Below are 25,430 nucleotides of genomic sequence, written 5' to 3' on the forward strand. Positions count from 1 at the left end.
TGGCATTGTTTGGCAAATGTCGTTATTGTATAAACGGATGGTATTGTTAACACGTTCACGTACAAGCAGCGTTCATAGTTAGAAATCAGTAGTTGAGTACTGCAAAATAAAATGTCAGTTATAACGCAGAACGTTCAAAGACGTTATTTTTTTCTAGTAAAGATATATAACGGTCTCCCTGGTCCAGTAGTTGAGCGTTGGGCTCATGATCCGGACGCCCCGGGTTCGAATCCCGGTGGGGACATATCACAAAAATCACTTCGTTATCACTAGTTTGGTTAGGACATTACAGGCTGATCACCTAAGTGTCCGAAAGTAAGATGATCCGTGCTTCGGAAGGCACGTTGGTCCTGGTTATTACTTACTGACTGTAAGTATGTACTCGTTACATGAGCCATGTCACCAGGACCTGACACACGATAAGAAGAAGAAGAAGTAAAGATATGAAACTTAGTCCCAACGCACAAACGTATCGAAATCTCAGACCTTTACCGCTACTGGATACATTTTTTTTTTCACCTTGATTATGACTCACTCATACATTAACAGGTAGCTCACATAGATGCCTTAGTCAAGTCAAAAAAAGTTGCTTACCGGGGATCGAACCCGTACTTCCATTTGAAAAGCGAGCCGGTGAACCACTGGACCTCAATGTTGTGATAAATTAAAAATGCTTTTAAAACGCAATTATTATTATAAAACCATAGAGCGTATTTTTTTCTACAGTCCCTCCTCAAAAGACAATCTTTTTGCGAACGGTACAGTAGCTAAAGTTTCTCTCGAAGTGGCTTAAACAAGAAGTTCACGGTTCGATGCCCGTTTTTAACGAGACGGTACGCAGAGACAATGCTTCTGTTTGGTTAATCTAATTGATACTTTGCTCTGTATTTTACCTTCATTTGTTGGTTTACCAAAGTATTTTTGAATTTTTGTAAATGGATCTCCCTTTTTCCGAAAAGGTCTTACGGTAACTTCACTTTGTTATTCTGCTTTCAAGTTATTGTATTCGTTATCGGTATTAAATTTATGAAAATTCTTTCAAGATCTGGGGGGTTAAAAAGGCCACATCGAAGGAATTCATCTAAAAAAGCAATATTGCTATTTGTCATTTGCACATATAAAAGTCGACCGTGTTTGTATGTTTGTACGCGAGTGTTGCTTCATCAATTTAAGAGCCACGCTATTGTCGGTGCAGCATTTCCATGCTACTTTTTAGGGAAAAATAGGACACTGGTGCTTAGTGGTGAGTTAGAACAAATTGTTTTGTGTTGTACTGCATTGACAACATCGAAATAAATAAGAACGAAAAAGAGATATAATCTCTGTTTTTGTTTTAGGAAGACCTATCGTTTTAGTTTAGTGAAAAGAGGGGTTAGTAAAGGCAAATCGAAGCACTTCATCTAAAACAGCAATATTGCAATTGGACATTTGCGCATGTAAGAGTAAGTACGCAATACAAACAAATGTCAAACAGCATAATTGCTTTTTTAGGTGAATTGCTTTGATGTGGCCTTTGTAACCTCTCTGACCTCCTCCTTCGAATGGAGTCTCGTCTAGAACTGAAATGATTTACAGGGGTTAAAAGCTCTCGTTGAAGCAATTCATCTGAAAAAGCAATATTGCTATTTGATATTTGATGACATAACAAAAGGTATTGGGTAGTGCATCCATCGCCAGATGAATGAATTGTTGCGTTGACAACGACTCCCCGAACGGCGATTCCCGTTACGGCGAGTCTGTTTACGGCAAGTGGCTTGACATCTTGTCTGTCATCTGCATGTACCATTTTTTTTTTTAATTTATTTAAATGAAAAACTTAAACGGTAGATTTACAGATCATCCCCGCCAAACTTATGAAGTTTGATGGCGAGTAGCGCTCATATGTTTATATCTTAATTTACCTACCGACAGTAATTGTTAATACAAATAATATATTACTTACAGCTATCGAGCAATACACTTCTTAGTTTTAATTTTAACAGATTTTTACTTAACTTATTATTTTGTCTTAACAAGCTTATTTTATTAAATATTTTTGGCACTAAATATGACGACATTCTTTCTCCATAATAATTACTTGTTTTAGGTTGTATCAGTCTTTTCTCTCTTACACTTTTTGTATTGTATTTATTTTCATCACGCAATTCAAAACACAATTTTAATCACGCTTCATACTTACAATATTTTCCATTAAAATAATTGCATTTTTGGTTCATTTTCGTTTCATAATATTTTTGGAAACATTCCAGGCTATTTTATAAATGCAGTAATTTTATGGAATTAAATATGTGATACAAAGCTACTATTATATATTTTTTTATTATATACTTACATTTTACGTCAAGCCACTCGCCGTAAACAGACTCGCCGTTCGGGCAGTCGCTGTCAACGCTACAATTCAGATGAATTCAGTACTCACGCCTCACCGAGCTTTCTGTTAGAACAACGTGATAGTTAAACCGTATCTCCGTCTATAATAGTACATTTATTAATGGTGACATTTTGTTGACATAGCGCACTTACTTTTATATGCGCAAATCAAACTGAAATATTGCTTTTATATTAGTAGAAGTCACTTTAGAGCTACAAGACCCCATATGTACTATGTTCATGTGTTGTAATTTTGTGTGTTCTGTTGTTAGGCAACAGTGTATATCTCATTGGATTTGATATCACCAATGGAACGCGTAATTGAAGTACGGACACGGTGTTATAGACCTGACCGTCTTACCTCTATGCAGATGGAGTAAGTTACAAGGCTTTGAGCTATAAAGTGAAACCCAATGCCAACGTCCATTATCTTCGGACGGACACGCTGTGCTATTGTCTGTTATGTTAACTTGCTTTTGGTTATCAAAGGGTTTAGTGGTGTAATAGCAGTGCTGCACTTAGTTGTGTAGAACTCTTTGACAAGACATGTCGAATTTAATAAACAACATCATAGAAGGAAAGCTACTACGAAGGAGGAAGGGAAAGACCAAGAAGAGCTTACATGGAACAGATTAAAGATAAAGTGAACGTCGTGTCTTATAAGGAAGCGATAGAATTGGCCATTGATAGACAAGAATGGAGATAAGAGCGCGGCTCTTAAATTAGTGATGTGAGAGATGTATGAGCACTTAGCGTGGGCTTCTAGCTAAAATATCTTATGAAAGAATTCCTTAACATAAACAGCCTATATACGTCCCACTGCAACGGGAAGGGGCATGGAGCATACTCTACCACGCTGTTACACTGGGGGTTGGGGTTTTTACAGCTAGAAGCCGGAACCAACGTCATAACATAAATAAAAAAAAAATAAAAAAAAAATAACGTGCCCTCACGGAATAATTTTATTTTTTTCGGAATATCAAGTAATTCAAACCTGCAGAGTCCTTACCTAACAAAGGTAGTCTCAGAAAGTGATTTAAAAAAGAATCGAGACCCTACGAACCAGTCTTACTAGAAAGACGTCGCAAAATATACTCTTCTTTTAAACATACTGCTAATAATAAACATAACAAGGGACTTTGAACGAATACCACTAATACTTATTCTATATAACAATATTTGTTGTACATGACTTTCTTTGCTTTGCATGAAGATAAGTAAAATAACACACACGTCAACATCCAGCATATTGTCGTAACGTGCAAATTCTTATTTAGCGTCACAACAGAAATACGAACAATGTTCATCTCCGTCTTTGTTGCTGTTACTGCCAAATGCGTTCGTAGCCACCAGCAGTTTCCGATCCTACGATACCATAATTAGTCCGTCGTCAATTCAATCAAGGACCGTCCAGTTCGTTCGTCCGGATGAATTGGTACAAGCCCCGTCGTCCGTTCCGTAAGGCCGGATCCGTTACGAATTAGGAGAACCGACCCAAATTCAAAGACTTCCCGGTGTTAAATTACATTTGGAAGGTTTGGTATAGTTAGAATATCCGTCATAATTGAGTTTTATTTCAAATTTTGATAGCGAAATAAGTTAACTTGTGATGGAGGTTGTAAAAGATGCAACTTAATAATGACGCGCAGATTAAGCAAAAATAATTTGTTTCACATTGACGCTATTTAATTAGATAATATTTTATCAGCTGCTGATAAAAATCCAAACTATTTACTTACATATCTTTCTGTTAACTTAGATTTGGTCATCTTAATTTCTTATATAATCTAAATATAGTTACAACTAAATGATGTAGGTGAAAATTCTGTTTCTTTTTTCACTTGTTCCATTTTAGTCTTCAATCCACTTCCAACCAAACTTATAATATTATCCTTAGATTGTTATGGCTTCAGATCCTTACGTCCACACGAATTCCTGTCTATATTGGATTAAAGTAAAGGAGATTATACGTTTTTGTACAGGACCGACATAATTGTTTATTGAATTATTTATACCAATAATCCTTATGGGGAATCTGAAATCACTATAATAAAGAGAATTATGAAACTACTGATCACTACTTTACGGTAAGGGTCCTAGAATGCGACCCTGAGGAAGACACGATAAGGTTGAAATTCAGAGGTATAGTGGGATCTTTTTAGAGGGTGCGCCTATGACTCACTTTTTAGGGTGGCCAGGATTAAACATGGAGGTATAATTTGGATTCTGCATTGATTGATTCCTGTAAGGAATTTATTTCTATTAAAGTATTAGCATCTACTTTGAACTTGCATTTTTTGTCTAAAATATTTTTTTAACAAGTTATTTTATAAGGTGCGATTATTATTAACTTGACATGGTGTCTTTTGTTTTTTATTTTTTCATTTTCATTTCCAAAAACATTATAGCATACGTCTGAAAGCTTTTTAAGATATGCCTAAAATGTCGTCGACTTCATTTAGTACAAGCTAATCTACTACTAAATCTCTTACATCACAAAAGCCTACTCAAACATCCTTCATAATTACGGCTAATCCTAAAGTACACTGTGCGCGAATAAAGTCCTTCCCTATCCGAAAAGTAAAATTGGGTGCGAATTTTTAGTAAAATGTTCCCTCCACCTAATTTGCTGGCAAAAGAGTCGACGCGTGGCCGCCACGTGGCATCGTTTCGACCAATCGCCAGTCATTGTTTTGTCAGTGACGTTATCGCCATAGACCAAGGGGTTGAGCCTGGGAAATGATATATTACAAGGTGGCCCCGTTTTTGGGGGCGACTGTACGTTGAAAAGATGCGCTGTTTATCTCTGTGTTGAAAGTAGTTTCTATTCAAAAGGTTTCAGAGTTTTCTGTCTGTCATTTTTGAATTGGAACATTGATAATATACAAAATATATTCGTTCAATAGAACATATGTTCAAAATTTATAAGTAGTGCTACTATTTACAGTTTTAATAGCAACATCTTCAGCAAAACTCTCTTCAAAGGTCTATATAAGTACCTTAATATATATTTTGCAATAAATACATTTGTCTTCGCTATTTCATTCACCTTTCATATTAGTATACTTAACTACAAACGACATTTATATCTTTAATTTAAGAGCAAAGTCGCACATAGATGTTCTGTTGTATAGGTTATATTTGACTAAACACACCAATAAATTTAATATTGGCACCAAATCAATATTAACTTTATGCCTACTTGCAATGCAAAACAGTAGAACCAACATGCAGTAGCGGGCAAACTTTACGCACTGATTTGCAAAATAGGGTCAATATTTGACAACAGTAGTTATTTGCGAGTCCCTCCCACCCTTGGCTTATACCTAGCTGTGCAAAGCTAACAGGCTGTCAATAAAGGATGTTTGGAGACGAATTAAGAACTTATAGGGTCTTACACAGAAGTTTAGGGGAGTTCTTAAGGTTTAGTTTTGGTTGAGAGGTAAGTTTTTGATGTCTGGTTTGTCGCCGTTGATGTGTCGTATCTTGATCACGAGGAGATCTTTGCTTTGCTTCGAGCACTTTATTGAGATTATTCAAAAGAGAACTGTATTTTTGGTACCAAAAACATATACTAATATTCCTGCCAAGGCGATAAGGCCGCCATTTATTTTCTTTTTATAATCTAAATATTTTCAGTTAGGTGCGATCACAGTAAGTGACTATAATTAATTATATTCTATCTTCGGAAAATGATCAAGAAGTCTCTGATGTCATTCAGATGAGGTGGTTAAACATAAAGAACTTTTTAACCTGCCCAACAACAATCGTAATGTGTTATTGTCTAAGTTGTTTTCAACATAATTAATTATTTTGAAGTTATTAATTTTGTTTCTAAAACATTCACGATTCTCATAAAAGAACTAAATGAAGATATGTCCGTGAAGAATACAGTTTAGGACCATTTCTCTTGATATTTTTGTACATTAAAAAATGGAGTGTTTCATTTCATAACAGAAGACGCAATCCATCAATGTCGCTCAGCAGGCACCCGCTGACGTCTCGACTTTATTTTTAACGTCTTATTTAGAGTTCCTTGGACAAAAGTGTGAAAATAAATTTGAAATTTAATCGCGGTTACCTACGTTCGTGTTTGTCTGGAGTTTTTGAAATTCAAATAATAATTTTTGAATTATAATTCTTCTAATTGGTACATTCAATACGAGTTATAAATGTGATCACAAAATACTAGATGTTCTTAATTATTTTCAACAAAGTATATTATATTGTGTACATGTAGAAGATGAATAGAATAGATATAGACGAGGGAATAGTTTTATAATAGAAAAAAATATATAAAAATAAATAGATAGTACAGTGGTAGCCTATACGCATGGATAGATGAATATGGATGAACAGGAGATAATAAAAAACTCAAAATATCAAAGTACAAATTAACTTCTATCTGCTAAAGTTTCATTATATTTACAGAACCTGTTCGACACGCCCTTGGCGAGTATTTTTCATACTTATTTTTCCCGTCTTAATTTAAAAACGTTAGTATTATTATTTTTGAAGTTACTCAAGTGATTAAGGTCGAAATGTTTCTACGTTTTCGAATCAGATGAGCTTCTTTCTGCGATTTGAAAAAATCTTCCATGATAATTACTTACATTTATCGTTGTTCGCCACTTTACTTTTGTATTAAATCTGTACACTTATGGCGTTACTTATTGTTTTCACACCTACCCAAGTCATTCAAAACCCCTTAAACCACATAAATACGTTTGTGAAATATGTAAAAGGGTTATAGTGCATCCTTACAAGTCCCTGCAAGCTTTTTTATTTATTTTTCTATGAAGGTGACTATAGAGTACACCTTTTGTATGGTGCCATTATTTAGCTTGCCAACACACCATCACTCTGTACAGGCAGACCGTCCTGCATTGACTCACAGTTTGTCTTGCTCTGTATTTAGATGACGTATGCGCCCGAGACAAGGATAGCAATATCAACACACTACAGTGACGACAACCACAGAGATACATAGCATTATTGAAAACATTTAATTTATATACGAACAAATTACTGTAGTTCTACTTTCCTTCTAACAAAAATAACAGCATAAACAAAACCAAGATTTCGTTAAAAAAAACAAGGTCGACAGTTTCCAAGGATTTTCTCAAAGAAAGCTGACTTCGGCTTCCTCATTCCGAACATACTACTTCTCTACGTCGACTTTTCTCTCCTATTTCAAAGTGATAAAGTTGAGAACTGGGTTAACTGTATAGCTGTACATTGGCGAGTCGTTACGACTGTCGCAGGCTGCCGTTGATTGATCGCAGTCAGAAACGAGCTTTAAATTACTAACTTCCGCGCCAAATTGAGATGTTTCACGAAGAAATCGCGGTTAAAGTTTTTGGCAGCGACACGGTTTTTAGATGTGAATTGTCGCTTCTTCAGAGCAAATATATGTACAGATATCGGCAATTCTTCAAGAATTTGTCATATCCAGTAGTGAAATTATCTAAGACACGGACCATTTGACAGATCATACATAGACCATGAAAATACCCATGACGGTGTTCTTAGCAAATCACGGCCCAAGTTCGATCCTAATCACTTCAATAATGTAATGTAGCTATTTTATCCTTGCCTATTTTTTTTTAAATACACTATGACAGATTCCTTTGGTATGTTTTCTTAAATCCCCAAGCCACCAAAAAGCTTTTACTAACAAATCTGCAACGACAGAGGTGCTAAACAAGTATGTACTTACAAAGTGCAAACACCAAAGTTAGCTTAAGGGGGCGTCACATGTTACGCGCGCTGTCAACTTGACAGCTGACAAGATGACAGGTGTAAGCGGTGCGGTCCCTCCCTTATAGTTTTGACGTTTGGGGTTGCCAGAGTGAAAATAATGTTTGTAAAAAAAAATAAACGAAAATAGAAAATCTTGAGCAGTTTTTCCTTCACTTAATAAAACGAGAGCTTCATTTTGCTTTGAAGTTTACTCAAGTTGTACAGCGTTTACATAATTATTATCATAATGAAATAGACATCGTTAGAATTGGATTTTATATCTGTATTAGGTACGTCTAATATTAACAGGACAAAATATTACTCCTAGATTACTTATGGTTGAAAGATATTCGATGTGATGGCATGCTTTATATGGTGGACCTACTTAAATTTTCTCTTTTATCATCAAGAACTACTTAAATAAACTAATTAGATTTTTTTACTCGAATTTACAAACTTTTGTCATATAAATCCATTCAATATATGCCACTACCGCTGCTACAATCCTGAAATGTGTTCGTTCTCACATTTTCAGTTGAGACCCGTCACAGATAATCTGCTAGGTGCCGCGGGCGGAAATTGACGAAAATAACCGAAGCCAACCGTTTCCTTTGCCTTTTTTACTTTTTTATTCACTTTTAAAATTAGAATGGAACGTCCATTTGAACTTGCATGGAAGATTTAATGTCTTAATTATTTAAAATTAGTTTTTGTGAACCATTCTAAGTGCAAGGTGAGTTGGTTTTCTCATAGCATACTGTTCAGTTCATTTGTATTGTTTCATCAAAATCAAAGTTAAAACTGCAATTGCAATTTGACATTTGCGCACATAAAATTAAATGCGCAATGTCAACAATTAATGTCAAATAGCAATATTGCTTTTTGAATTAATTAATTAATATGGCCTTTTGACCCCCCACAAAACAAAGACACATTTTTCATAATTTATATTTTACGTGTAAAAGGAACAAGCACGTATTCTTAACATTATTTTATTTTATCTTTCTTTATTCAAGCAATCATCAAATTACCCACGAAATTACACAGCAATAACTCAAGCTTCGTACGACACAAGTGAACACTCCAACGCATAACATTTGAGAGGCTGTTTAATGCAAGTTGGACTATTCCTGAACTGATTCCACGGTAAATGTGACTGGAATATGGCTCAAAATAACCCGCGCGGGAAGCAAACTGCGTTAGCGTTGATTTCTGTAAACATGCGTGTACGCATAAAATATGCCTTCTAATACATGTTGTAAATTGTGAAGCTTCAATTATTGAAGACAAGTTAAAAATATGTTGTTGAGGATTCTTTGAATGTAAATGGATTTAATTGGATTTGAACTTTTTTGGACTGGTCAGTTGTATTACGTCTCAAATGGCATTTATACAATTACAGCTAAGACACGCAGTGTTATTGTATAGTCTAGGGTTGTTTTTGTTTATTGTAAGGTGAATTACCAACCTCATCAACTTTGGTGCCAGGGTAATTATTGAGCGGCCTTAGGCTCCTGACATGACCAATGTAACAACTACATGCTTTTTAGTTGAATCTGTGGAATTAATTGCGCATGATAATTGTGTCTAAATTTACATAATTCTCTTTGTAATATGACTGTGCAATTTATCTATTTATGTATATCAGCCTAAATTCATATCCAATTTTGGACGTAGGCCTCTTCCATGTTTTTCCACTTCCGACGATCTTGAGCTATCGACATTCAGCCATATCCTGCGTGCCGTGTATATGAATTAAAAATAGTCAATGATTAATGGAGACTTGAAGCCCATGCCAAAACTAGGTTAGGTGCTTAGAAAACCTAGCATGTACTTATGCAAAAAAAAATATACTTGAACACATCTCTTTTGTATCTGAAGCACATCCACTTATTTTTAAGTCTATTTACTGTTCACGTTGACTCACATCAGGAAACACGGAAGTTACCAAACTTTGAAGGCTTACGGTAAGTCGGAAATTTACTTCATTTACCGGCCTGCCTGGCCAAATGAACTGAAGCCGGTAAGATACGGCCACGACTAATTTTCAATTAAAACTTCATCAAACTTAAGCTAGGAACAAACTCAGGAGACGGTGGCTTGAGATGCAAGCGATAAGGTGGCAGGAACCTTACAATGGTTTATAAAAGGAAGCGTTTCGAAAGATTCTAAAGCGGTCTTTGATCGTTGAAGCGTGAAAGGAAAGCTGGAAATTTGTTAAGCCTTTAAAACTCCACATCGGGCTTTTGGAATGATAATTCATTACGGAGAAAAATTAAATTAAAAATTTAAAAAAAACCTCCGACCAAAAAAAGTACTCAATTATTATGACAAAAGGTTAAAAATGCTAAACCCTATAAAAAGCAAAAAAATAACTTATCCCACATATGTTTGCAAGCAAGTAACATTCCTATCACACTTAACAAACGACCTGATGACCTTGAAGACCTGAACCGATTTCCACCAAACATAGCTAAGAACACTCTCAACTTCTTCTTCTTTGCGAGTCGATGGCGATCGATACTAAATTTTTGCTGACCAATAATTGGCCACGCTTACGGCATTATCAGTGGCTTCGTAAAGGTCTCTCAACTGATATACCTTTCAAACATAAAAAAACCGTAATAAAATCGGATTATCCGTTTGAGACTTACAATGCCACAGACAGACACATACACATTTACACAGACACGTCAAACTTATAACACCCCGACGTTTTTGCGTCGGGGGTTAAAAATAATTAAAAACTAACATAAAAAATTTCAAACTGAAAATAGCCTACAACCTCTTTCTCCTATTTTTTTTTAAGTGTTCTTGAAATAAGACTGTTTAAAATGATATTCAAACCAGAGCAGCGAAATTTTAAAGATTTTCTAGATAGCAAGGTGTGTGTACGTTTTGAAACTAAAATTTGGGTGTGTATTTAAGCTTGTAACTTGAACCCCGGAAGGCAATGATAAGATCTTTGCTAAACTAACTTTCTTTAGGTAACTTGAAAATAGCGTTTGTGGTTCATACTCGCGTTTACTTAGGCAATTTATTTTTGTAACAATTCGAATAGGTACCACGAGAGGTTTTTTTCTCTTCACTCTTCATCGAAAGTATGTTTTGCCTGTAACTAGTTAACAATATACTTTAATTCTACATAGAGCTAACTAGAAATTCTTTAGAGTACGTAAGTACAGGAAATAATTACTTTTTTCCCACACTGGAGCCCACAATCTTAAAGCCAAGTCTCATAACTCCACAACATAAGTACAAACAGTCTTTGAACATTTTCTTTTACAAGCAATTTCCAAGTCTGTAGACGCAACATATGCTAGCGACAGACTCTGATCCACCATGTCGACGCATGTGACGTCGCATTGGACGTGAAATTGGATTTTTATCCGATGTTACGATAAAGCACGTCAGTTCCAACCCCCCAGTCCTCTACAGATAATGCCTGGACTAATCTTATGGGAAAACGCTTCGATAGTTCCAGAGGGAGGTATGCTGGGGCCAGTGTTATTGCTTTTACTTCGCGTATTAGGGTACGATATGGGTATAAAACACTAAAAATTTAAGGTATTATTTTTGTCTTTTAGGTACGGACCCTCAAAATTATCCATAACTCATGTAAATATTTTAATGATAGACAATACAAGCACTTTTCAAAAGTAAAATTTGAACCAAAGAAAATTAATATAAAGATCAAAGATTCAATACGAATCAAACTTGAAACGATTCTAAAATACCTTTAAGTGTAATTAAACACTAACCACGGAAAATATTGAACATTCATTGCAATTCCTTATCACTGGCATTCTACGAGTAGCGGAAGCTTACTTTTTGGTTTTCTTTGCTCGTTCTTTTTCACTTTTAAAAAGCTGTTTTAGCTGCAAGTATAAGGAAATTGTTACTGCAGTTTCTGTAGAACTTAGTTACAAAGCATTTCAGAAGGCTCTTTGCGTTCATTGACAGCTTTCCTCGCTTAGTTTAGTTCTTCGTCGTTGCTCGGAAGATAAATGAGCAGACTATAGAGTTTGATAGCAGCTGCAAGACCAATTTCTTCCCAAGTTTTCAAATTGGCAAAGAGATTTATTTGAAACTACTTTGATTCAATTTAAATTGCATGAATATGTCTTTGTCCTTTAGAGGACGGCTTATTTGGAGTTGAGACGTATGTAACGCTATTCGTCTAGTCTTTTGTAATATCCGCTCTTGACGATGTGAAACCCTGTGAAGTTGTGAAGCTGTCGAAGTTTGGATTCTTTGTTGGAGCACCACGTCATGTAAAATTTTCTAAATTGAATAATCTGAATGGGATATAGACTGAAAAATAACAAAATAAAAGTTTTGTGATAGATATGCAATAAAACATTGTGACATTGGTTACTTCCAGAGAGTCATCAAAACGTTAGTCAAAACCATTCTACATGAGGTTAACGAAGTTCATGTAGTGATACTAATTTTTCTGTACGTTTTTAGCAAATAAAGCATAATAATTGTCTTGTCTACAGCGCGAGGGAGCTGCTCGCAGCGATGCGGAGCGCGAGCGGCGCGCGCGCGGGGATTGGGAGGCGCGTGCGCGCGCAGCCGAGGCCGACGCCGCACGGCTCGCCAGCAAACTGCACGCGGCGCAGCGGGAGATTGTCAGGTGAGTCGCTTTTACAAGATGATGATGATGTCGATGATAGCAGTAGTAGTGATACAGAAGTGTCCTTGAGGGAATGGACAAGACATCCTTAGTTAATGGACTCGTGTTCGAGTATACTTTAAAAGACCTATTTACCTTTACCTATTTTCTTTTTGCATTACATCGGTTATTGTGTTTCCATCAAGATTATTAATTATGATTAAAACCTAGATACAACAGAATTTATCCTCTTCTACGCTATTATACAAATCCTTAAACTTCTCGACTGTATGTTTTACTTTGATAATAGATGTTGTCTAAAATACTGCATCGCTTATGAACAAACAAAGAACTAATTACAACACGCCCACAATCTAAAACAAACTTCAACTAAAATTCTGCAACAAAATTACGTTCAAGGCAAACATCGCTTTGTATCGAATAGTTTCAAAACTGAAAACAAATTTGCAATACAGCAATAACGAGATTGTGGACGAACAAGTGACGTTATTAATAAAACCGAAACAGACGAGACCAATTTAAAATATTGCCCTTTACAAACAATCGGACATCGGAATTCGAATACCGGTTCAAATTGCATCGGCATTCGCATATTAGGTTCGTTAAATCGAAATAACAAGTCGTGTAATCAGTATCGTCAGAAGCTTCCTCCACCGCGTAAATAAATGAAGCCATTCCAATTTCAAATTTACGTATCAATGCCGCATCGACAACGGACAGTTATGGCGGCATTTAAATTAATGAACCGTTAAAATCGCGAACTACAATCGGTTTAACCACCGCGTAATGTGTAATGATACTCTGATATCAACGCTCCATTAGGCGGTTGGTTTATTCAGTATTCCTTATCTGCTTATACGTGAATGTCGTGAATAAGGACTGAATTGACACAATACATGGTTAACGGTTGATATTTTGTACTTTTTTGATGTACATTAGAATTTCACGCCTGCCTTCAAATTCCAATTTCAAAATTAATCAGCATTTGATCTTTGGAATTAGAAGCGGAACTTGGCGATCGTCGCATGATATCGCACCACTTCGGTAATTAACGAAGTTAGCTTCGAATTTAGAATTTACGTTACCGGTGTAATCGGGCCGGTGTCATTGGATGGCGATAAGCGCGCGTCCGATTGGTCGATGGGCCGTAACTTTGTTCGAAATACGAACTTTGGGATTTACGGCCCCGAGACCGTTATGGATTTGACCCAATTTGCCCGGGTTGAATTGAAATCGGATTTTTTTTCGGCTATTGGCTATTTATTGGGTAGAATATTCGTATTACGAGTCAGCTCAACGCTAAATGACAATACTTTCTGAATTTCCAGATTTGCTGAAAGACTCTAATCTTTCAGCGTCTGGAATTTGATTTCGATGATAGGAAAATAATGCGAGCATTTGTCCGTTGGACCATGAGGCTTCAAATGGATCCAGTGTCAATCACAAGCCTGTGGGAATGTTCGCATCTGGAGCCTGAGGGTCGGAGGTTTTATCGAGTTCATGTTTTGAGGGCAGGAAAAGTAGAAAAACAAATTCAATTCGTCAAAGTATTTGGGGTGAGATAAAGCGATTATTGCGGTCTAAAAAATACTGATACTGTTTAGGTAGACATTTTTTTTGTGAAAGGTTTTTAGTATGTTGAGTGAAAAGGGTTCGTGGATGAAATATTCAGATCGACAGAAATACTTCCTGCCGTTGGAAAGGTATGTCTATGTATTTTTTTGGAATAAAAATAATCAAATACAACTTGAACCACTAAAACAAAAACCATCAACTCACAATTTTTGTTTTTGGTAAGGGTCTACATTTTTTTATATTAAATTCAGTATTATCAATCGCATTAAAATTATTTTTTCGTGATGTTTTGCAGTACATCTCTCTAGCATTTTTGTCATCGATTTGACAGATCCGGATATAAATACGTATATTAGCGACTGCCTGACAGAAGAGAAAACCAGCGCAATACATACCTCGGGAATATATTTCTAAGAAATGTGGGTCTCCTCACAATCTATTCCTTCACTACTGAGTAAGTTAATTTTGCAAAGATACGCAGTTTTAATAGAAATTATTAACCCGAAAAAGATAAGAACATTGAAATACTCACCAAAACTTGTCACAAAGATAATGTAACATCCAAGATTCCGAGCCGACCGAAGGTCATAGATTCAGTTCCTCCCCCAAACGCAGTTTAAACTACTAACTTATGCAATCTTACGTCAAACTCTCTTTGCACTCGAGTCACGTCGCCTGAGTGCGGTAGGCCCGAGTTCGATTCCCGGGTGTGAAGAAGGGCGAGCAATTTGTATGTGGGTGGCGTACCGGCATCGATTTATTAAAGGAAAGTGCGTTGTGCTCGTGTAATTGAGAAGGTGTATAGTTTGAAGGTATAGTTCTTGGTATTCTAACATATTCCAATTGAAGAAGTCAGTGGCACAGTCGTACATCCATCGCAAGATAAACTGAGCATCAACGCTTGGTGTTTCTGGTAGATTTGTGTGGTCAAAATAGGATAGCACACTTACAAAAAATCTGGCCTTTTTCCCACCGTGGTAAGCAGAGATTATGGAATTCAATACCTACCTTGTCTAAAGTCATACCCAATTAGTAGCAATTTTTCGCTATGCTACCAGTTTAACCGAGTGAGAGCCCACAGCGTTCCCCATTTGTCCGGCCATGTAGTTAATGCCAGTTGCGGCAAATCTAAAACAAAGCTGTGAGTTGTCTTTGGCAAAACATGTTATGTAAATAAAATTAAACAAAAAAAATATATTATGTTCTATTGAATAAATTAAACCGAAGCCATTTCGTCCCGGCTACTTGCCGAATTAAGTAAGTAGTCGTTGCAAGAGTCTCGATAATAACCCATCCATGTCCACCAGGATTGGCTAATCCAGGTCAGTCTCAGATTTCACAACTCATATGAAACAGAAGAGATTATTTTCAATCACACAAAACTGATGACTTTTGTTTTTTCGTAACTCATCCTTCAGACGGGATACACTACACTTTTTTTTTTTTTTTTTTTTTTGACGTGACTTATTGTAGATTTGCCGCAGATGGCATTAACTACTTGGCCGGACAAATGGGGAGCGCTGAAGGCTCTCACCCGGTAAGATACACTACACGGTGCTCCACATTTTATAGCAATTTATCACCAATTTTAGCTGGGCAGTATGGAGAACTATTAAAATTTACATTTGGCTTGGTGGATTACCAACCTCATCAACCCTGGTGTCAGGCTTATTATAGAGCCGCCAAAGGCCCCTGACGTCACTCATGATTTGAGCTTCTAGTTTTTATTCTCATTCGACAGTTGATACCCAGTGTCCTCAGATATGTCGATTCGTTAACGTATTAAATACCCAAAGATCTACCTCAGCTTCAAAAATAGCCATCTCTTCTATATTCTTCAACACCCCAGCTCAAGTTTATAAGTACACATCGATCGTTAAAAGTTTAGTATTACATGGAAATTGGAATGTAAGGGGCTCTAAACGACACCTTTCGGAGCCCAAGCCAACCTCGCCTGCACGCGGTACATCCTGCTATTCAACGAAAGAGGCTCTGGCGACCCACCAACACGCACTGGACCAGCGCGGTGGGCTTATGGTCCAAACCCCCCCCAATATGACCTCAACACATAAAAAACGGCCCCCAGTCCCCGGCAGCCCCGTTGTCCGTGGCTACGGTAGCGGCTACGGTAACGGCGGGGCAGGGGGTGCGAAGAATCTCCGGGCTGGATTCGGCTACCACCAACGACGACTGTACCTGGCAACATACAACACGTGCACACTGAGGACCGACGAGAAGCTTACCGAGTTGGAAGAATCTATCAGCAGGTTACACTGGGATGTCATCGGGTTGTCTGAAGTCCGAAGAAAGGGCGAGGACACGATAACTCTGGGCTCCGGTAACTTGCTGTACTTCCGGGAGGGCGAACAACTGTCCATGGGTGGTGTCGGGTTTATCGTCCACAAGTCCCTAGTCAACAACGTGTTGACCATCGGTAGTGTTTCGAGCAGGGTAGCGTACCTGGTACTCAGAATATCATCGCGATATTCGCTGACTGTCATCCAGGTATACGCTCCGACCTCGGGACACCATGATGACGAAGTGGAGACTATGTATGAGGAGATTTCTAAAGCCATGCATAGCCATAAAAGCCACTACACGATTGTGATGGGGGACTTTAATGCACAGTTGGGGAAACGTTGCGGTGACGAGCTGAGAGTGGGGCAATTTGGATTTGGGGTCCGGAACACCAGAGGCGGGATGCTTGCGGACTTTATGGAGAAGGAGAACCTCTATATGATGAACTCCTTCTTCAGGAAGCCCGCGACCCGCAAATGGACCTGGATAAGTCCCAATGGCAGGTATAAAAATGAGATCGATTTTATCATGTCGACGAAAAAGCACATATTCAATGATGTCTCTGTGATCAATGCCGTTAAGACGGGAAGCGATCACCGCATGGTAAGAGGCACATTGAATATCAATATCAAGCTAGAAAGATCGCGACTGATAAAATCCACGCTCCGACCGGCGCCAGCCCAGATCCAAAACCCCGAGCGCTTTCAGCTCGAGCTTCAAAACCGCTTCGAGTACCTTGAGAACTGCGCAGACGTGGACGATATAAACGACCTGATGGTGGATGCTGTCCGTACGGTAGGTTCTAAACACTTTAGAACCCGCCGTACCAAAACGCAGAAACTCTCCGCACACACACTCGAACTCATGGATAAGAGACACGAAATGAGGCTGCAGGACTCAGCGGATGTCGTACGTTATAGACAACTTAATAGACAGATCTCGAAGTCTTTGACGAGCGACCTTCGCCAATTTAATACTAAACGTATTAAAGAGGCTATAGAGCGGAACAAGGGCTCCAAGGTGTTCGCAAAAGATCTGTCTATTGGGCAAAGTCAACTAGCGAGACTGAAAACTGAGGACGGCAGAATCATTTCGTCGACTCCCGAAATCCTGAGAGAGATTGAGAGTTTCTATAGACAGCTATATTCCACGAAAACATCAGGCGAAAGCATGGCTCGAGACCCTCGAGCCAAGCTTACCCGACACTACACTGAGGATATCCCGGACGTCAGCCTGTACGAGATTAGGATGGCCCTCAAACAACTCAAAAACAACAAAGCGGCAGGAGATGACGGAATCACAGCAGAACTTCTGAGAGCGGGCGGAACGCCAATACTTAAAGTCCTCCAGAGGCTCTTCAATTCCGTCATATTTCAGGGCAAAACGCCGAGGGCATGGAGCGGAAGCGAGGTGATCTTGTTCTTCAAGAAAGGGGATAAAGCCCTACTGAAGAACTACAGACCTATCTCGCTTCTGAGCCATGTCTACAAGTTGTTTTCGAGGGTCATTACGAATCGTCTCGCTTGCAGGTTTGACGACTTCCAGCCTCCCGAACAAGCCGGTTTCCGAAAAGGCTTTAGCACCATAGACCACATCCATACGCTGCGGCAGGTTATACAGAAGACCGAAGAGTATAATTTGCCACTTTGCTTGGCGTTTGTGGACTATGAGAAAGCCTTTGATTCGATCGAGACCTGGGCTGTGTTGCAGTCTCTTCAGAGGTGCCAAGTGGACCATAGGTACATCGAAGTGCTAAGGGACCTCTACCAAAATGCCACTATGTCAGTTCGAGTACAGAACCAGAGCTCTAATCCGATCCAACTGCAGCGAGGAGTGAGACAGGGAGATGTCATCTCTCCGAAACTGTTCACTGCTGCATTGGAGGATATTTTTAAGCTTCTGGACTGGAAAGGATTTGGCATCAACATCAACGGCGAGTACCTGACGCACCTTCGATTTGCCGATGATATAGTCCTACTGGCTGAGACCCTGGAAGACCTGAACACCATGCTCGAGCATCTCAGTAACGCATCCCAACGAGTGGGTCTTAGCATGAACATGGCAAAGACAAAAATTATGTCCAACGACCATGTCGCACCCACTCCAGTTCAGGTTGGGAACGTTACACTCGAAGTTGTAGACCAGTACATTTACCTAGGACAAATAATCCAGTTAGGTAAGTCCAACTTCGAGAAAGAGATCTCTCGTCGGATCCAACTCGGATGGGCAGCGTTCGGGAAGCTGCGGAATATCTTCTCGTCCAGAATACCTCAGTGTCTCAAGACGAAAGTCTTTGACCAGTGCGTGTTGCCAGTGATGACCTACGGCAGTGAGACGTGGCCGCTTACTATGGGTCTCGTGAGGAGGCTCGGTGTCGCTCAGCGGGCAATGGAGAGAGCTATGCTCGGTATTTCCCTGCTGGATCGAATCAGAAATGAGGAGATCCGCAGGAGAACTAAAGTCACCGACATAGCTCGGAGAATTGCAAAGCTGAAGTGGCAGTGGGCAGGACACATAGCGAGGAGAACCGATGGCCGATGGGGCGGAAAGGTTCTGGAGTGGCGACCACGTGTCGGACGACGCTCAGTGGGTAGGCCCGCTACAAGGTGGACCGACGATCTGGTGAAGGTCGCGGGAAGCCGCTGGATGCGGGCAGCGCAGGACCGATCGTCGTGGAGATCCTTGGGGGAGGCCTATGCCCAGCAGTGGGCGTCATACGGCTGATGATGACATGGAAATTATTTTAGTCAAGAAAAATAACAAGGGGAGTCCTTAGTGTCTCGTTACAAATAACACAGACAATTACAGAATACCACACCGCGACTTGGAGGGGAGGTGTCGTTATGTTAACATATCGAGTTTCAATGACATTCTCAATTTTAGCGCGTATTCATTAAATTTGGAAATATACGGGGTTTATGACAGACAAACAGACCCACGTCCGTAATCCTATTCGGGGTAGTCAGAGCGACAGAACAGATCGAAAATTTCATGAGGACGAGGACACAGAGTGAGAGTGGTGGTATCATGCTCTAAAGCTCGTCCCGGCTTGACATGAGCTGGTCGAAGTCCTTAGCTTGTCTTGACATGAGCTGGTCGAGTCAAACTTTTTCGATTTAACATTTTCATTGCGAATTTCCCTAAGCACGAGTGTGTAATAAAGCTACCAATAAAAATATCTTTATTAAAAATCAAACATCTTCACACTTCATAGTATTAAATTCCAAAGTAGGGTACGAAGGGGTGCATCGGATGTCTTATTATTTTTACTCAAGTGCGACCGTGGCGCCCCCGGCACAGCTGGTTAAATAACACAAGTGTTTATTAAAATAAATAAGTACTTTCTACTTCACTGTTCATAAAATACAGTCTGTTTTAAATATTAAGTTCTTTGGTTTTGGGGTATTCATTCAGTCTTTATTTTTCACGGTTTAAACGCTCAGACAGGCATTTGCTTCTGCAAAAAACCGGACCTGTTAAATTTTCAGGTTAGGTAAGCGGACCCTGTGAAAAACGGGGTAACGCTAAGGAGATGACGACTCAGTAATTTTAACAGCTGTCAATCATCCGTCTCTTTCCTTATGGGCGGATAAGAAAACATAGCATAATATAAGTTTACGACTAATTGGGGTAGTCAAAGGTACATCCATCACAAGGTGAACTAAGTACCCGCGCTTCACCGAGCTTTCTGTTAGGCTAACGTGATAGGCGAGCCGTATCGTCGTCTATAATGTTCGAGCCAAATGTGTTAGTAGCTGGCGGATAAGAAAATGTCAGGTATAACTTAAAATAAAATTGGATGGATTCCGAGCTATTCCTAAACTCAAGCCACGATTTAATTGGCCAGAACATCCATATTCATAAAGATAATAAGCAAATGATTTATAATTATGATGATCAGTACATTAAATTTCCACTTAAGACCGCCCCTCCCAGTTTTATGGTGGGATATGATGGTTAACATGTGTTTTAGAATATTCCATTTTAGTACAATTTGATTTAGATGGTGTGTGTTGGCATTGGCTATTAAGCTATTTCTGTAGTGCCTTTTTCGGTTTAATTATGTGTAGGTAATTAATGGTGGAAACAGATCAAAATTCTACTGCATCGTATGCGCTGTCAAAATTTTCAGTTTTATATGAAATTATAATCACTATTTCAGAACTTAGATTCCCGATTTTTGTTTCGTTAATTTGAAATATTGTAAGTGTCATTTTTATTCTCTTTGCCTATCATGTTCCACTCCTGAGCAAAGACCTCCCCTCTCCTTTTCTACAGTTCCTTATCCAGACAGATGTCTTTCCAGTCCCCTTGAAAGGTATTCATACCGTCTTTTCGTCTTCTTTTAGGCCTGACTCTGCTGCGACGTCTATCCATGTAGACACACATGAAGACACCCATTGTATAAGCATTTTGGCCCACTTATCCGGGTGCATTCGGCAAACATCCGAGTGACATTTCTTCTGATGACGTCAAAAGAATTTTTGAAAGCGTCTTCTGACAATTCTTTGCATTTCAAGCCGTGTTATAGCATACATTATGGTATATTAAAATAAAAGCTGCTTATGCTCTACTTTGCAGGGCCATTTTGATATTTTAGTAAAAGATTTACTTATAGCTTTTTATATGTGTCAAGTGATAGTATAATTAAGTGCGTTAATCAGGATTGCTTCTATGCTGTTCTGGGAGCAAATAAAAAACATAGAACACGTTCAGCTGCTTGTCTTCCCGGGCATGTCGTAAAAACCGACAGAGGGATTGCGTCCTCTAACATGATGGACTAATGTTATGGGCGATAGGCTGATCCCTTATCACCATAAGGTTCATCATATCCATCTTAGGACTTCGTATCAACAGTGGCTGCAAGTTGTCTTTGATTACTTGTGGCTCTGCCCACCCCAGTTGGGATTACGGGCGTGAGTTTATGTATGTATGTATGTTAATCAGGAATTCGATTAATTTTCAATAATAAAATTTGAGTCCTTGGAACGTTGAAGATACTAATTTAATGGTAACACTCACGTAACACTTACTTCTCCAAACGGCTAGCAATGCTGGCTTTTCATATGATTTAGCATACCTTGTTTTATTATACCATAACTAGCATCAAGTACCTACACTACTTTACAACTCTCAGCAGACACACGCAATATTTTAGGTCTCGTAAATAAGTTCAAGCACTAAAGATCCGTTTCAACAATAGATATACCTATTCCCCAAAATCTGTGGCGATATATTTCCCTGATAAAATCGAGAGGAATCGAGTTACATCGCACGTGCGACCACATGTACCCGATTCACGTTCAACATCAATATTCATAAGAGCTAATCGAGAATCGATTTGTCTCGATATCGAGTGGAATCGGATAGTTTGTGCACCCTGAACTTGGGAGTTAGCTAGGTATATTACTTAGGTAATAAATGCAGTCAGTAATATAGCTCGGTTTGGTGTGGGTACTTAGTTCTTCACGAGATATTTTGTATGCAGTATTTTACAAAAAGTAGTGATTGCGCTATGGAATTTGAAAAGCGGTAAAGTAGTTATCTGTTTACAAGAGAGTAAGGTTGAACCGGCGACAGCGGTTCTCATACAAAATGCGGGTTAGGGCCTTTTGAACCCCTTTCTTCTATTCCGTGATCTTAGACTGTTTTCTATTTCTAGATTAGCATTTTATATATATAATATCATATCTTGTCTAGTTTGAGGTGTCCTTCTGCTGGGCAAAGACCTCCCTCCGTTTCTTCCAGCATTCTCTTTCTTTTAGATTAGCATTTTATAGTTTATTTTTAACCCCGTTGGTGCGAACCCTATTATACAGATTAAAAAGAGCCTGAATTATGTCTCAGTCTGCACATAATTGATAATGAAATTTAATTGTACTTACAGATATAATGCAGTCGTTCCCTGTTATTATAATATCTACTTTACCAAAGAATACAGCAAAACAAAAACAAAAAACCCTAACCTAACCATGAACTTCATAGCGTTCCCGACCTAATCCACGTCTATTTATGGCATCTTCCCTTCCCGCCCTTGGTCATAAAACTTATAAATAATAAACCGTGGTGTTATAGGCAAGAATGCTCGCCACGATAACGTGATGGTATGGTGGGTGCTGGGATGGTGAAATAATCGATAGAAGGTGGTTTGAAATTGTATGCAGAACCTTGGGGATTTTGTTTATTATGCAGCCTATTGCAGCATGCAGCTTGCGTTTTCAATGTTGAATCTACTCTGTCTGTCCAGCTGGACTGCTGCAGTTATTTGTCATGGGTTTTGTCACTCCTTTGTTTGCTTTTTTCATCTTATCATTTATCTATTTTAAGATTCACCATCGGTATATAGATAGAAAATTATATAAAAATAAGATCACTTATTTAAGAGCCACGCTCTTGTCGGTGTAGCATTCTCCATTATTGTCTATCAAATGCCAATTCTTTTACTTCCTTATAAGACACGACTCCCTCTTTCACGCAAGTCAATATATTTATGAAAACATTATGTATGTGCGTAAAAATGTATCTCTCCTTCCGAGAAACTGTGAAAGGCATACTTACAATACAAGGAATAAAAATAAAATTGTTGTTCAAAATTCTAGATTAAGTAAATTAAATTCATCTTTTTTGGGGGTATGTATACGTTTTTACAATAAAATACCAGATAATATTTTAAATTTGTCAGAGAACAAATTTAAAGCACACGTGAAGCTTACTTTATGTAAAAAAGCCTATTATAAGATTAATGATTACCTAAATGATAAAAATGTCTGGTATTGAATGTGTTCCTCTAGTTATTAAATAACTTGTAATGTACCCTCATTGATTTAAAAGATGTGTTGCTGTTGCAGTTTCTTGTCATTTCTTCTCCTCAGCCATAACACCTTGCGAAATGACGTAAATTCAAAAATGTTACATTGACCTTCAACAAGTTTATCCATGATAATTACGTTGAATAAATGATTCTGATTCTGATTCTGAATCTGTTATATAAGCTCTTCTTGGTCTTCCTCTCTTTCTTTGTATCTTCCCTTCTATGATGTTTTTATTAAATTCGTTTTTTAAAAAATAATATGCAGCGGACAATTATACCATTATACCATGCGCAACGTGATAAAATTTTGCTACGGTCATTTTATCGATTTTGACGATATAATAATGTCGTTTTGTCGATTAGTGCTAACCAAAAAGTCATGTCGTTCTATCAAAATACTGTGATTAGTGTGATATGTTGTCGATGAACGCCAACATGACACCATATCAATATCAGATTCTATGGACTTTTGATATATCTACGTCAATATGTTCATCTTAAACTGCCTCTATACGTCCCACTGCTGGGCACAGGCCTCCCCTCAATCAACCGGAGGGGGTATGGAGCATACTCCACCACGCTGCTCCACTGCGGGTTGGTGGAGGAATATGTTCATACTGTCACTTATATTTAAATGACAAAAATAAGCTTGGATTGCTCTCTTTTAGCTTAAATTGACTTGAATTTAACAAAGGATTTAACACGAAAAGCATGCATATTGCCAAATACAAAAATATTTTTGTTTCACAAAATTGCTATCTACATCCGTTTCTCGACGTGATAAACGTTTATCGAGACGGCAATTTAATCGAGCGTGACACGCATGTTAGAGAAAATGACAAACTTATTGATTTCGAGAAAACGTTGTTTAGTAAAAAAAGTGTTTGAGGTAACTTAAAGTAAACCTTTTAGTACATAACACCTTGTCCATCAAAATGCAAGCTGCTTGCTTGCACGCTTGCTTAATTATAGATTAAGAATATTCTCGGTAACGAAAAATATAAAATTAGGAAGAAACACTTTACCAAAACAAAATTATGAACCTATGCATACAATAATGCTGTTCACATGACAAAGATATCACGGGACATCAATATCTATGCACCTGCGACATGTCTCGTAGAAGGCGAGGGGCAGGGTAAAGATGATCGACAGCATGTTGCATTTACAGCTGTAAATCTTTTTTAGTAAAGTTGTTTTTCTTAAGTAAAGAAAAAGAAATGATATACCTCCAGAATTATTTTCTTGTTATCGATTTATGAAGCATGCCCAATGGTTTTCAGATTTGTCTTAACATTGATAATCCTCCCAAATCTTGAATCTCGTTATTTTGTGGATTATTTTAATTAATTTTATAATGGTGGAATTACTGCTGTTATTAAGATTTTAGACCGTACCACTTTGACCTTTCTTAATTCTACTTTAAATAATTTTAAATAATAGTTAATTGTATTTTTTTTATTAATATTGTTTGTAAAGTTGTTATTTTCTGTCATATATTTTTTATTCATTTTTGTTAATTTTATATTAATGTTTATTTGGTTTCTCAAAGGAACCTTGTTTTTCCATCATCGCATTGGGTTTGCCTGTAATGGTGATGTGTTTGTACTATTAGATATAAGTAAATAAATAAATAAATAAATAATTATTTGTAACATACAAATTATCATACATTGTAACATGTACATACACTCCTATTTGTGTTTTTTTTGTTGATATTGCATTATCACGTTTTTAATTTATTTATTTGTGTAGTTTTGTTTAATAAATTTTCACATTGATAATATTATTTTTATTATTTTATTATTATTATTACTGATATCAGTAAGATTGTATTTATGATATCACAAACCTCAAAATAGTTTATTTTTACTTAATACGAGAAGAAGATGTAATTGTAATGTATCGCAATTTAGCAATTTAGCTATCTCGAAAATCTCGTGGTCATATTATTATCCATATTCATCACAACATTCAGGGTTATTGACCCAAAAT

General features: G+C 37.8%; 1 protein-coding gene across 4 annotated transcripts in view; it reads left to right on the forward strand.

Annotated features, from left to right (window-relative positions):
• LOC126367294 (uncharacterized) overlaps positions 1 to 25,430 on the forward strand; it is a 537,003-nt gene that overhangs the window by 305,859 nt on the left and 205,714 nt on the right. For all 4 annotated transcript variants that reach the window (XM_050010741.1, XM_050010740.1, XM_050010743.1 and 1 more), the window contains exon 4: positions 12,615 to 12,751. In XM_050010741.1, coding sequence (XP_049866698.1) covers positions 12,615 to 12,751 — 137 coding nt within the window. The remainder of the gene's footprint in view (positions 1 to 12,614; positions 12,752 to 25,430) is intronic.

This window comes from Pectinophora gossypiella, chromosome 6 (assembly GCF_024362695.1).
Source record: "Pectinophora gossypiella chromosome 6, ilPecGoss1.1, whole genome shotgun sequence".
In the NCBI taxonomy this organism is placed as follows: domain Eukaryota; kingdom Metazoa; phylum Arthropoda; class Insecta; order Lepidoptera; family Gelechiidae; genus Pectinophora; species Pectinophora gossypiella.